This window comes from Rhipicephalus microplus, chromosome 3 (genome assembly GCF_043290135.1).
Source record: "Rhipicephalus microplus isolate Deutch F79 chromosome 3, USDA_Rmic, whole genome shotgun sequence".
Lineage (NCBI taxonomy): Eukaryota > Metazoa > Arthropoda > Arachnida > Ixodida > Ixodidae > Rhipicephalus > Rhipicephalus microplus.
The window spans coordinates 220,782,946-220,798,093 of NC_134702.1; the positions used below are offsets into that span (position 1 = coordinate 220,782,946).

Consider the following 15,148-nt stretch of genomic DNA (forward strand, 5'->3'; position numbering starts at 1 on the left):
AGACAGCTACTACGTGCCAAGCGCGTCTGACAGGACAAAGGTAAAGTTTTTCCTTTCCATTCTGGCTTGATAATCGCAAGCCAGTTATATACACCATATACCGTTTCGTGGTTCTCCAAGTTCCACAACTTTAGCGCGTTTTGGTCATCAATAGGGAGATGGCACGAAGTGCGCGCGTTTGGCATGCTCAAAAGGGCGTCGTTCTTGTTACACTGTGCGCGCGGGCATGGCTTTTAGGAACGAAGCTCCTTAAAGCAGCACCCGTTCGTCTCTCGTCGTAGTACGTAACATGTCTTACGCTTTGACCTGCAAGGTGGTGCCGGTGGGAGATTTCTCCTGTGCGTTGTTGAACAATAAAAACTCCCAGCGTGCGCGTTAACTAAGAGCCGAATTCTCCTGTCTCTCATTCCCGATTAGCAGCCATTGGCATGTACATTGAGCATTATCTGACAAGAAAGGGTTGTTACGTTATACGGGCTGGGCGTAACCTCCTCGGTTTTAGAAATGTTTAGCGAGCATTGGGCCACAGTGCAATAAATAGAGTGAACTAGTATATACTATGAACTCGAGGTGGTTAAAGGTGGGAAGTAGACACGAAGCGCAAGCCGTAAGAAAGTGTGCGTGTGTCACCTCTCGTTTAGTCCTTGGAATATCAGTGGTGCTTATATATGCGGAATATACGATGCAAAGATGCGAGATGGTGGAACTTGGAGTGTTGACTAGATGGAGGAACAGACACACAGAAAGATGCATGAACGGACGAATGGTTGGCTGCACGGACGGACTCAGGGGCGGATGCATGGACGAACGCAGGGATGGACGTGCGGGCGCGCGAACAGACGCACGCACGGACGGGCGGATGAACGCATAGACGGTCACACAGACGGACGCATAGACGGACGGAAGCAAGAACGAATAGACGGGCGGATGCTTTGCCCCACTCTCGATGATTCAACCCGCGGATAGGCTGCCATTTTTTTGCGCACGCACGCTTATCTAGTGATTCGGGAGAGCACGAAGGTCAGAAGCTTCCTGTAGCGGCCACGTTAGCGGAAGGAGCGCGCTGCTCCCGCACGGTAAAGTAAGAATTGTGGCAGTTGTTCGTGCTCGTTCCATGTACACCTGTGCGTTCGTTTAGTGCGCCTTTTTCTGAGTAGCGTGCTTTAGGCGTCGAGCTGTGATAGTTGTTAGTCCACGCTTATTGTGTGCATTCTCATCTTGTGGGTATTTTCTGTTTGAGGTGCTTGCCTGTCTTCGACTGTCAATACAGTTTGTTGCGGAAGCTTTCATTCCTTGGCCCTTGCATCAAAACGATCAACTGCCTCTTTCACGCTTCAAAAGTCATTAACCTCAACCTGAAATGCGCATATTACGGAATTTAAAGCGCACATGCCACTGTCATGAAGCGCTTAGGTTGTTTCAATACTTTCCGTAAGGTCTGGGTCACGGTGGCTGCATTTTGATAGGTGCGAAGTCTTAGAAGCGTTAATGTAGATTGAAATGCTGGTTACACGTTAATCTACACGTTAATGTAGATTTAAGTGCTGGTGAAGATACACCTGATGATAAAGTTTTCCTGACGCCTTCACTACTGCTCCCTTCATAATCATATGGCTGTATCAAGACGAAACACCTAGATATTGTTATTATTATTGACCAATTGCATTGTGACGACAACCAAGTTTGCTATGAAAACACAAATGATACTGGAACGAACGCTGTATTTACCTTAATAAATTTTGGTACCTGCAGAGATATCATTCTCGCAGGTGCGCTATAGCTACAAACCATCACCCCAGCAAAAAGCTCTGACGCATCTAAGCTGACAGTCTCGAAAGTGTAATCTATGGCAATCTCTGTTTAAAAGGGTCGGGTCTGGCTGCAAGCATATTGATCCTGCTGCGAGCCAATTTGTTTGTAGGAAACCCCACGCATGCATGACACAAATAAAGAAAGCATACTGAATTAATTGTATAGGTTTAAAAACCATGTACATAGAGAAAAGTTAAAGTCATAGGCACCGAAGAAAACTAATTATAAATTGCAGCTAACACTCAACAAGACAAATCGTCGCGCACAGCCTTCCGATTCCTGCAGAAGTATCTAAAAACAGCCCTACTTTAATTCTGTATAATGAGGAATTTCCAAAAAGATGAAAGGATGCAAACCGTTCAATTATAAGAAAGGCAAATTTAAAGAATAATGATGTCACTAATAGAATATATTTCCCAATTTTATCACTCACCATTTGCTTCTGCTTTCTCAGCAAAGCTGGCATGGGCACTTGGGTCAATAATGCATGATTGAATCTTGGTGGGTAGCTTCAAGTTTCGCTTTGTGTTGTAAAGCAGGGTTATTTGAAGCATGGTGTCAATGAAAGCCACCCAGTTTCCACTCCACGTCAGCTTGCCACATGGCGCTGAAAAATATATACACGTGCGTCAGGCACTGCGGGAACACATTGTGAACGATTTGGCTTTATTGCGAACGGTGTCAGAAAAATAAATTTTCAAGCAGTTTTTTTTTGCACGTACTGCCCTTGAGCTTGAGGCACTAAGTAGGAGCTTCCAAAACTTTCTTCTGTCTCTCTTTATCGAAGATCATGTGTTAGAGAACAAATACATGTAATGCCAGGTGGAATTACACGTGTTCACAACGTAAGATAGCAACTAGGCAGCCTGAGCCCACTTTTATGGATATTTTGTTTTGGTTTTCAAACTCCTCCATTCAAGACGGGAGTGATTTGCTCCTAAAGAATGGGGGGGGGGGGGGGGCACCGCAGCCTAACTTTGCGCCAAGTAACCGCTGGCTGTCGCTGTCTTCACAGCCGCTGCAGTTCCGTGCGTTCTGTGCCGGTGTTCGGTGGCGCTTTTTTGTTCTGTGCGGACGTCTCATCACTTTCTTGTACACGTTGAATACTTTCACAGTTTTCTGAAGACAATTCGATGCCTACAGTTACGAAGACACTCAGACATCTACGACGTAAGAAAGTGTCCGATTGTTGACATCGCACGCACGATCTAAGCATTGACAACGTTTGGACGCACTGAGCACGTGTTACTGTGGCTGGTATCTTATGCGCTGTAGCTCAGACCATCCGGACATCATAACGATGTGTGTTGTGCCCGGGTGCACCAGTGGGTACAAGAAAAGCTCCAAGAAACGCTGTGACTTCAGAAGCGGAAAAGATTCATTGCATGCGTGAACGAAAGTTCGAGAAAAACGCGTAACGTGGACGATGTTCACTTTCAAGAAAGAAGTCAAATTGGACCAATGCACGGGCATTGAAGAGTGATGCAGTTGCTTGTTCATTTGCGAATCTCCCAGGGTACTTTTCATGGAGCCCCAAAATAAAGAATACCTCTACCGCAAACAAGTGCTTCTGCCGTGCGATCTGCCAGAAAAATGCCGGAAACAGGTAATCGCTCCTTCGGAGGACTCCTGTTTTTATGGTCGATTGAAAAAAAAATGCGCTTCACGTCAACCTCCCTGAAACTAGAGTTTGGCGGTTCCGGAGGAGGCTGAAAAACCTCCGGTACTAATGGTCTTCTATCCACAGAATTCAAAAAACATCTACTGCATCTTCACCGTGTGATCCGCGAGAATTTGATCTACATAGTTTCGGCGACCAGAAAATCACTAAAAAATTACTTTTAGGTATTACAGTGTGGTTACTAAAGGATATAAAGGCGGTCATATATACTGTGCTCTTTGTAGCCTTGCCTCGGCTGTCCGCCTGTTGGCAGAGCAAACGAAGAAAGTGCTTCGTGAAAAATATTCATAACACAAGGACTGTGTGGGCAGAACGGGTGCTGACGACGTATGTGTGTTTTGTGTTATTTTAGCGAAAACACTGAAAAAATGATAAAAACGTCCAAGAACAAAATGCATATTGGAATCGGCGCATAAAGGGAACGCTTGATCTATGTCACCGCCGCTTGAAGACTGCGTCCCCAGCGCTGTGAATGACCTTGTTGAAGATGTACCTGTAGTGCAAAAGGTGTCCATTTATAGTAGGTCCATCATGCCTCGAGAAGCAGTATCACCAAATGGGTGCACAACAGATTGGCTTTTGCTTTGTTTGCTGCTAACAAGCCCAAAATGTTACAGGAAGCTAATAAAACTTGTGTGAAGTTCGAATGTTCGTGACTTGTGTGTGATCATAGCACGTGTTCTTGTGTCAATGCACTGATGTGTACGTCTTTTGACAAAATTTGCATTTTTTGTTTGAATGATTCCAAGCATTATCCACTGATAGACCCCACAAATTTGAATGCTCCAGAAGAAGAAAGCGCACTGATTTATGCCAGCTAAACAGAGAAATAGCGTCAGTTAAGTTGGGTTTTAAGTGTGACTGAAGCCTTACGTCAATGCTTCGGTTTCAACTTCCTTTAGTGTACCAACCGCCGAGGGGCTTATCACTGCACAAAGTTAGTGGGCACAGCGTTGATGATCTTTATGCTAAGACTTAGAAAAATAGCTGTTCAACAACTAAGCTGGAAGTAGATTAGTCACAGCCTTTACCGAGACCTAATTGAGACGTCGCTAATACAAATGAGCTACAAAGTTTGTTTCTACAACCCGAAAGAACAATAAGTTACATTGCAGTAAAACGACTCTTTTATCGACAATAGCTCGCCTAGAACTACGATTACGCGAGCTATTATTTCTACAGGCACCCCGGGAAGACGCAAACCACACGTCTAGGCCTGCGTTATACTCCTTTTGCCTAAATCAAGAAGTTGTGATGTGGTGCTCTTGACATAAAATCATTCTGTGAACGCTGCACACCAGCTACACCACGCCTAGCAGTAGCAGATGACCCTCGTTTGCTTGCCTCAAACTTCAACTGTAGTGCCGCGGTGGTGAGAACTGCAGCCGGCCACTTGCTCCGAGAAGGCATAGTGGAAGTTCGGAAACAAAAAAAAATGTCTACAAACGCTGGCCTGAGCAGTATATGCGCGACTGCTGGGATCATCATTTCTGCTCATGGTTCCATCGCCAACTAGTTCCTGCCATGTCCGTTGCATCGGTGTAAAGAGTCGCAGTTTCGCTGCAAGGCTGAAGAATTATTTTGATAACAATAGGACGAGGTAAAAGATGGATCCCAGTAGCCAACGTCTTAGGACAAACTCAACAAAGTGATGGCATAAACATGTGACCTACACACCTACTATCTGCAGTTGAAGCAGTACTATAAACAGACAATTTTCTCTGCTAGGAGTCTTGCTTGGAACCACAAGTGATCCTAATACATATTCGTGACACTGGCTCCTGCAACAAACTCTGCCTGGATGAGATGAAGGTTTGAGCTTTATCAAATAGGTTGAAAACAATTGGCAGATCCCGCGTGCAGTGGCAACCGATGATATGTGAAGCACGAAGGAGGAAGGTGGATATGTCACTTTAAGCTGAGCCCAACATTACAAAGTGGACGTGAATTATGCCGTACATGACTTCCAATTCATGATTATATTGTTTGCGCTTGGAATTTATGTTTGTCGTTCACTCAAGTCACGTAATACCAAATTTGGTATACGTGAAGCTGAAGCTAGCGAAAGAGCGGCGAGAACGCTCTGAGCGAAGCATTTGTTCTTGTTTTACATAACACGCTTGTCATAATTATCATGTTTGTACGTGCAACTTTTCTTCATCGTCCATTTACGTCACGTTCTACCAAATTTGGCATATGTGGAGCTATCGAAAGGGCCGCGAGCGAGCGAAGAGTGTAGCATGTAATTATGTTTTACATGACACGCATATCAAGATCATCATGATTGCACGTGTCATTTACGCTCGTAGACTATTTAGTCCACCTGATGGCAAATTTGAGAATTTCGAATTTAGCGAGTGTCATTTACGCTCGTAGAATATTTAGTCCACCTGATGGCAAATTTGAGAATTTCGAATTTAGCGACACGGCCGTGAGCTCACTGCTAGCGTAGTATGTAGGCAAGTTTCACATGGGACGCATGTCATGATTATTATGTTTGGACGTGTCATTTACCTTCGTCATTCGTTCACGTCACGTTATACACAATTTTATATGTGTGAAGGCAGTGAAACGACCTCGAGTGCATCATGAGTATGGCGTGTAGGCATGTCTTACATAACATGCCTGACATGATTTCCACTTTAGTGTCTGTCATCTATGAACGCAATGCAGTCATGTAAGGTCATACTAGTTCTGCAATATGTCGTGTCAATGAAACCACCTCCATAGCAGCAAGACTATGAAATGTAAAGTATGACATTCATGACATACATTTTATGATTTTCAGGTTATGACTATAGTCACTTATGTTCGTTATAATGTTATGCTATGCCATACAAATTTTGGTATAGATACCATTAACAAAACGGCGAAGAGAGCTAAAAGTCGTAGGAGTTTAGATGGATAGATATATAGAGAGATAGATAGATATATAAATAGATAGATAGATATGTGGGGTTTAACGTCAAAAAACCACCATGAGAGACAGCGTAGTGGAGGGCTCCGGAAATTTCGACCACCTGGGGTTCTTTAACGTGCACCCAAATCTGAGCACACGGGCCTACATCTCCGCCTCCATCAGAAATGGAGCCGCCGCAGCCGGGATTCGATCCCTCGACCTGCGGGTCAGCAGCCGAATACCTTAGCAGCTAAACCACAGCGCGGGGCACGAATAAAGATCAACGAATGCATGTAAAGGCTAAAAGTGCAATCGTGTCAACACAAAAACAGTCAGTTAAGAAAAGCTGAAATATTACCGGGAAACATAATTTAAAAAGGCAAACTCCTTGCTGTATAACCAAAACCGAAGGTTGGCTCGCACACTGATCAGCTTTTTTTCTATTATGGAACCTTCCGTCACCTCAAGATTTAGTCGATTGTTACTTCAAGAAAAGACTTCACTGCCTTGAAAAATAAGATAGCAGCCGCACTCTACTTGCGACACCCCTGAGGATTTCAGAGATGAATCGTGCTCTCTAAGAGGAACATTCATGCACCTTCCCGACTAGCTAATGTACACTTCACCACAGCCAAATGGGACCATGTGAACGACGCCCATTGAGCAGTCTACAAACATTTTCTCTGTTTTATACGACCTTGTAGAAATTATCTGCGCATGCGCAACAGATATACTGCAGTTTATTTTTTTCCTACAAAAAAAAAACATCATCTTTGTACCTATTACCAAGTTGCTTTAGTTCATGTGACGTTCAATGAAGATAACGAATTACTGCTATACTATATATTTTTAGTCCTCCCACCACATCAGTTCAACTGGTTCCCACTAGAATTATGGCTGCTAATCATGTTGTTACACACGAATGTGATGACATAATGAGGATACCATGCTTGTTTTAGTTTACTTACTTGATTGCCGAAGCTAATCTTTATTTTGTTTTGGTAGGCCGTTTTCAAGGCAAAGTCCAAACAAGTGTCAATCATTCTCTTTTTGACCAGCTTTTAGTGACTCGACCTCCAAAATAGTATAGGTTTTACGGATCTAGCACAGTAATACCAGCAAACATGCTGGGGTTTGAAGACCAAGGTAATATCTAGAAAATGAAATTTTTTAACGCAGCAGTTCAAAACAAAGGTTTAGTGCCATGCCTGTTTCTTCCACAACACCTTGCGTGAAAACATCCACAACACCTTGCGTGAAATTTAAGGAGGTAGTGAACACAATAACATTATCAACGTATCTCAATACGCGAACTCGAGTGCTGACAAATGCTTTCAAATTGACACATCGTGATAGCCCAGAATAATTTTAGCTGAAATCGGAGCTACTGAAGAGCCAATGCATAGTCTCGATATCTGAACATGAATATTACTCCTCAAAACCACAAAAATTGATTTCAATGAAAGTAAAGTAATTCTCGAAAACTATAAACCGAAGTTGCACAGTTCCGGAAAAAGTGTGCAAAAAATGTTCATCTATATGGCTGCCTGATGCAGCCTTTAACGCTTGCCATCAGCTTTTCTCGTGGTTTCGAATAGTACAAGTCCTCAATATCTATACTAAAAGCGCTGCGGCAGCTAAAAGTATTAGTGCTCAGAAACTGAACCACAGCTTCGAAAATGCTCACATGAAATGAATGCGAGATAGAAATACACTCGATATTGTTCTGCAGGTACCTAGAAACAATGTTTTGTGACGTGTCTTTTTCGGACACAATCGCTCTGACAGGTACATCGGGCATGCTCGTCGTAATAAAGAAAACATGTATCAAGTTCAGAAAACTTAGAAGGTTTCACCGTGGAAGCGAATCGTTCGAATTGCGTGTCCAGAAGCAAGAAAGAGGCAGTTTTCTTGACTTAATAACTATTGCAGTTTGAAGGAACAAAATTTTCACTTAGTACTTTTGAAGCGCATAACCACAAAGAGGCCGAATCTGCTACAAGAAGTGCCAAGCGCGTCTAACTCTTCTAACTTTAACTCTAATTCTTCTAACCTTAGCGCCCACTCATTCGCATCTATGCCTATTTTCGTTTAGCGGGAGATGAGCGAATCTTTTTTTTTTTTAGCTTCGGGCCTCATCACTGAGCCCAATTCATCATTGCGGCGCCTCGCAACAGACTGACTGATGCATGTCAGGAAGGAAGAGTTTCATAGCTATTCGTTCGGCGCATGAAATTGCCCCTTTTAGCTAGCTGCCCTGTGTCTTACTATATTTATTTTTGATGCATTTGGCGAATGTTCTAATGAGCGTAATGCTTTACTAATCCTGATGTCGTATTGTTGTGGTTTGCCACGGCTAAATGATTATCTCCTAAATAACAGGCCAAATGGAGCTTTTGTGCTACTTGGTACGTGGTGTAAAAATTTGTGGTATAAAACAAGGAAGAAGAAGAAGAGAGCACTCGTACCAATTCACAACTTGCTGATCACCATAACAGAATGACATAAGACCTGAATTGCTCAAGAATTGCTGGAAGATGCTCTCAGCTACAATCGCCCTGACGCTGTGGTCTAGTGGCTAAGCTACTCGGATGCTGACCTTCAGGTCGCGGGATGAAATCCCGGCTGCGGCGGCTGCATTTTCGATGGAGATGAAAATGCTGTAGGCCCACGTGCTCAGATTTGATTGCACGTTAAAGGACCCCAGGTGGTCAAAATTTCCGGAGCCCTTCACTACGGCGCCTCTCAAAATCAAATTGTCACGTGATTACAGGTAGAACACAGCGTCCGTTCACAGGAGCACCAGCACTGTATGGCGAGCCAAACCAGGCACTAAGACCACGAGCGCAACAACCAGTCTTCTTCTTGTCACACGCATTGGCATGGCTCAATCTCGTTCCATGCCCATGACAAACCCCCTTCCAAAACAAAGTACCGCCCTGATGCTCAATGCCGGTTAGAAGTGAAAGTAATAGCATACACGCCAAAGACGCGTGATGAAGCGATGTGAGGTGATTTGGGGGTAGTATGGCTTCATGGGTTACACAAGAAAAATGTCCGTCTGCTTCGAATGTCGAGATTGCCGAGCAGTGTCTTCAAGCAAGACTTCGTAGTTGACATCTGTGAGGCGTCGTAGTTATCTATAAGGACCGAAGTAGCGGTAAAGGAACTTTTCCTAGTGGCCCCTTTGGCAAACGGGAATCCACAGCCACATCAACTTATTGGGCTTGCAAATAACATGGCGATGAGGAGAGTTGTACCTCAGTGAGTCGATGCATTGTTGTTTTCGGATCCAAGCTGGCTTGCTGCGTTGGCGAGCCGGATAAAGTCATTCGCATCAGTCGGAGTATCGGTCATGTCAGATAAGAGCATGGCATCCAGCATCGTAATTGTTTCTTGACCGTGAGGCAACAGGAAAAAAGTGAAACCTGTAGGCTCTTGAACCGCAGTGTGTCAAGCAAAACTTGGGTAAGGCGAAATTTCATCGAAGTTTTTGTTATCGCGGTCGTCGTAATAAAACCAACATCTCAGCGAGCGTCTTGTTTAATCTCTCTGTTAGAACATTGGTTAGTGGATGGAATGCTGTCGTTTTGCGATGAGCTGTATCACTAAGCCTCATGACGTCTAGCATCAGTTGGGTTGTAAAGGCTTATTCGCGGTCAGTGATAACAGCTGTTGGCTCCATGGCGGAGGACGATGTTGTACATGAAAAAATACGCAATCTCATTGGCAGTGCTTCGTTGTAGGACTTTTCTTTCAAGTACCTTGTTAAATAGTCAGTAGCGACCACGATCCAGTCATCATGTTACTTGGGAAGAGCCCAAGGAAGTCCGTGCAGATTTGTTCAAACGATTGTGATGGTGGCGCAATAGGCAGCATTAAACCATCAGGGCGTAAAGGCGGGGCTTTACGGCGCTGGCAATGTTTATACGTTTTAACGTAATGCTGGCATCCTGGGTGAGCTTTGGCCAGTAGTAGTGAGTCCGAATCCGGACAAGGGTACGTGTGTATCTTAGGTGGTCGTAGAATGGCTTGTCCTGGCAGGCAGATAAACTGTCAGCGCGTAGCTCTAGTGCAACGACGAGCAGGTATTCAGTCGCATAAGGTTCTAAGTTCTTTTTGTAGAGGATGTCGTTGCGGAGACAAAAGGACCTTGAACGTGCTAATCCCAGGGGTGAACTCGATCTGCGGCCTTCCAGATATTTGATTATTTGTCGAAGGTCTGAATCATGCCGCCGTTATTTGGCTAAGTCAGATTCAATGACTGCGCAAACAAAAGGGCCGTCGGTATCATGATCGCTCGATGTCAATGCGAGGGGAGCGCACGAAAGGCAATCGGCATCAGTTTGCCTTCGGCCCGACTTGTAGACGACTGCTACGTCAATTTCTTGAAGGCACAAGCTCCACCTCGCGAGGTGCCCTAAAGGGTTCTTAAGGTTGGCCAGCATATAGATGGCTTGATGGTCCCCGCGCACGATACTGCACACGAGCATCGTCAGGTCTCTTATAGTTGTGAGATCAGGTGTTGCCAGGGCTGATGACACTGATGAAAGACTGCCAGGACGCTCATACTGAGACGCACGCGGCCTTAGCATTCCCTCCGTATTCGTGGCTTCGTGTAGGAAATTCGATACTGTGCAGAGAGGGTAGCACTATTAAATGTGGAGTGGTGGAAGGGTCCAGCGAACAACTGCTCCTTCGCCCTCCGCATCAGTAGGCGCACCTTCTCTTCCATCAATCAGGAGTCAGCTCGCCTGAACAGCCGCGACATGTCCTCAACGAACATGGCAAAACTCTTGTTCGGGCTCTGATTTCGGGAATCGAAAAGCCGTTCTGTTTGCTCCTTCTGTTCAGAGCTTCGAAGAGTATTCCGCAACTGGTTGCAAAACTCTCGTCAGGTTGTCATAGCGGCTTCACGGTTTCCGAACCAAACTTGTGCAGACTCCTAGACGTAAAAGTAAATATACCGAAGATTTCGGTGCTAGTTCCACTCGTTGACGCCGGCGCAACGGTTGTAGTCGTCAAGCCAGTCATCGATATTGTTGTAAGGGTCACCGTGGAATGGCTTCGGGGTTCGCAGGGCGCTGGAGAACAATGGATCAGGCAGTGTCGATGCCTCTTGAGGTTACGTTCCCGCACTGGCCATAGTTCTGTGTCATTTACCGTGTCATTTACCTTCGTGTCATTTACCTTCGTCGTGTCATTTACCTTCGTCATTCGTTCACGTCAAGTTATACGAAATTTGATATGTGTGAAGGCAGTGAAACGACTTCGAGTGCATCATGAGTATGGCGTGTAGGCATGTCTTACATAACATGCCTGACATGATTTCCACTTTAGTGTCTGTCATCTATGAACGCAATGCAGTCATATCACGTCATACTAGTTCTGCGATTTTTCGTGTCAATGAAACCACCTGCATAGCAGCAAGACTCTGAAATGTAAAGTATGACATTCATGACATACATTTCATGATTTTCAGGTTTTGAGTAGTCACTTATGTTCGTTATAATGTTATGCTATGCCATACCAATTTTGGTATAGATACCATTAACAAAACGGCGAAGAGAGCTAAAAGTCGTAGGAGTTTAGATAAATAGATACATAGATAGATAGATAGATAGATAGATAGATAGATAGATAGATAGATAGATAGATAGATAGATAGATAGATAGATAGATAGATAGATAGATAGATAGATAGATAAGGCCAAAGTGACCGAAGTTCACTAATAAATACTTCACACTTAAAAGCTGAGCAATTCTTGGACGAAGCTTCACTTCATTGTCGACCTCTAATGTTTCGGTTACGCAACGTCGCCATCGATATTCAAAGCGTAGCCAATGATAATATGCGAAGCGTCAAACTGTTTAGAGCAAACATGTGTAATTCATTATTTCAAAGCTGTAAAGGTCCTTAGCCGGCATATCTTGAATTTTTCACATTACTCGATGAAAGGTGCATTCCTGGTCATTCCCTTACGCCCCCCCCCCCAAACACTTCAGGTAACTCAACAAAACAGTGCAGCACTTGAACACAACACACCATAACTGTGAGCTCATCTCGCGTCATGGAAGAGTTGCTGTACGCATACGATGTCCAATGTGACACAGTGTTGGAGCATGGCGGCAGCTTTGAAAAGCGCATGAAGTACTACCATTGCTTGACGAAAGAGTTTCATGAAAAAAAAACGTATAGGGGGCACTACCTCGGTAAATTTGTAGGTATAGTGGCAAAGCGCTGGCGTTCAGATCATTATGAAGGACTTTCTAAGCTCGCACTATGTGGTCGCTTAGCTCGAACGATGCAGATCTCGTTGGCCACGCAGGTTGCTTGCTCTTTGGGGACAAAAGTACGCATTGTTTTCAATTATAGAAATTCAGCGCGTACGCGTAAAAACGTGTCCTGCAGTATTATAGCACTTCACCAGAAGACATTACCAAAACCTTAGCCGGGCAGTAGAACAACGCCGGGTACGAATGTAAACTTGACTGCGGAAGTTGCGAGCCCTCAATGCACAATTCAGATGGTGAAGCAACCATTGTATAGAGTAAATGTTTTCCGCACGGTCCATTAGATTGTTCAATGGAGATTATGAAGTGGTTGGTGATCGCCTGGGATTGGTCGGACTAAAACTGTGGATGCTGTGGTGGCTGCCTAAGTGGAAATGCCTATGCATGTATGGATTACCTATAGCAGCCTTTAACAGCGACGCATCGCCTGCTGCATTCAGAACATGGCGAAAACCTATTTTAAACCAGGGTTGCCGTTTAGTGGGCTTGCAAAGGAACGATAACTCAAGCTAGAAGTAGCCGAAGTAGCTTTGCCATACAATGTTTGCGTCAAGTTTGTAAGAAAATAGAAAAAATGGCAGATCACACGCACAGTGGGAATCTATACGTGAAGCACGAATAAAAAGTGTTGATATGTCAGTTTAAAGTCAAGCCAACGTAACGAGGTAGAGGTAAATGCTGCCGTACATGACTTCCGTGTCATGATTACCATGTTTGGATGAGTCGTCTACCTTCATCATCTATTCTTGTCACGTGATACCAAATTTAGTATACGTGGAGCTAATGGAACGGCCGCGAGCACGCTATGAGCGTGGTATCTTGTCATGTTCTTACATGACACGCGTGTCAGGATTATCATGTTAGCACCAGTCATATAATTCGTCATCTATTGACGTCCCGTTACATCTAATTTGCTATATGCGGAGCTAGCAAAACGGTGGTGAGCGCATCATGAAGGGCCCAATATACTTCAATGTAGCGTTGACGTGCGCGCACGCTGGGCACAGCGACGCTACGTTATCGAAATGCGAGCACTCTATCGTCTGGCGCCAGGCGCTACCAGCGTACGTCGGCGCTGCCCATCGGCAACCGGCGCGAAAGGCGACATGCTGCGTTTCGCGCCGATGCGTTACCCAGACAACACTGCGTCTTCCTCTTTCCGTGACGGAGGGATGCCGGACGCGCTGAAACGTGCACGCGTCAAAGCAATGCAGCGCGGCGCGCACCAGCGAGCATATGGCAAGACCGGCGCCTGGCGTGGCAACGCCGGCATGACGCGACGAAATGAACGCCGGTGAGCACGCGCACCACATAACGTCGAAATGTATTGACACCTTGACTGTGGCATTTAGTCATGTTCTCACATGACACGATTCTTAAGATTATCATGTTTTCACCAGTAACATATCTTCTTCACCCATTGACGTCAAGTAATACAAAATTTGGCATATGTGAATCTAGCGAAACGGCTGCGAGCACATCATGAGTGTGGCATGTAGACATGTTGTTACATGACACGCATGTCGTGATTATCATCTCTGGAAGTGTCACTTACCAATGTCGCCCGTTCGCGCCGCGTTATACCGAGTTTAGTACATGTGAAGCTAGCGAAGCGACCGCGAGCGCATCATGAGCGTATCAAGTAGTCATGTTGTTACATGACACGCATCTCATGATTATCATGGTTGCACTAGTATGGTACCTTCGTCATCCATTCACGTATTGCAATACCAACTTTGGTATATGCGACGCTAGCGAAACGGCCGTGAGCGCATAATGAGCGTGGTATGTAGTCATGTTGTTACATGACACGCACGTCATGATCTTCAAGTTGGGGTCGGTCGCTTGTGTTCACCATGCAATCATGTCATACGATACTAGTTTTGCAGCATGCCATGTGAACGAAACCACCGCCAGAGCTTCAGGACCATGACATGTAAATCATGACATTCATGCCATACATGTCATGAGTTTCATGTTGTGACTAGTCAAATATGTTTCTCATACAGTCATGTGATGTCATACGAAGTTTGGTATCAATACCATTATCGAAACGGCCAGGAGAGCTAAAAGTCGTAGGCGTCTAGATAGATAGATAGATAGATAGATAGATAGATAGATACGCTCAAAGTCACCGAAGTTTGCTAAGAAATGCTTCGCATTTGAAAGCAGCAGTATGTATAGAGTTGTTGATACTCAACAGTAAATATGATCTGGAATAAGTAAAAATGGAATATAGCGAGCACAGTACTTTCTTGGAATGTAGAGGGAACAGAAGTCTAACAAGGAAATAAGGCTCACATGATATATTCAGGCCTGTCATTTGCCCTTTTGTTTATTGTTGGGCATGTCTGAAGCGTGTTTTTTATGCATTTTTCCATTATGTGGAAAAAGTGAAAGAAAAGATGCCGTGACACAGATGTCACACTGTTGAGAAATTATGTGTCCGTGAACGAGCATGA

At 44.6% G+C, this 15,148-nt stretch overlaps 1 protein-coding gene across 3 annotated transcripts in view; it reads right to left on the bottom strand.

Moving 5' to 3' along the window:
• Positions 1 to 15,148, bottom strand: part of LOC119176344 (fatty acid synthase-like) — a 220,445-nt gene that overhangs the window by 77,935 nt on the left and 127,362 nt on the right. For all 3 annotated transcript variants that reach the window (XM_075890734.1, XM_075890733.1, XM_075890732.1), the window contains one exon: positions 2,246 to 2,419. In XM_075890734.1, coding sequence (XP_075746849.1) covers positions 2,246 to 2,419 — 174 coding nt within the window. The remainder of the gene's footprint in view (positions 1 to 2,245; positions 2,420 to 15,148) is intronic.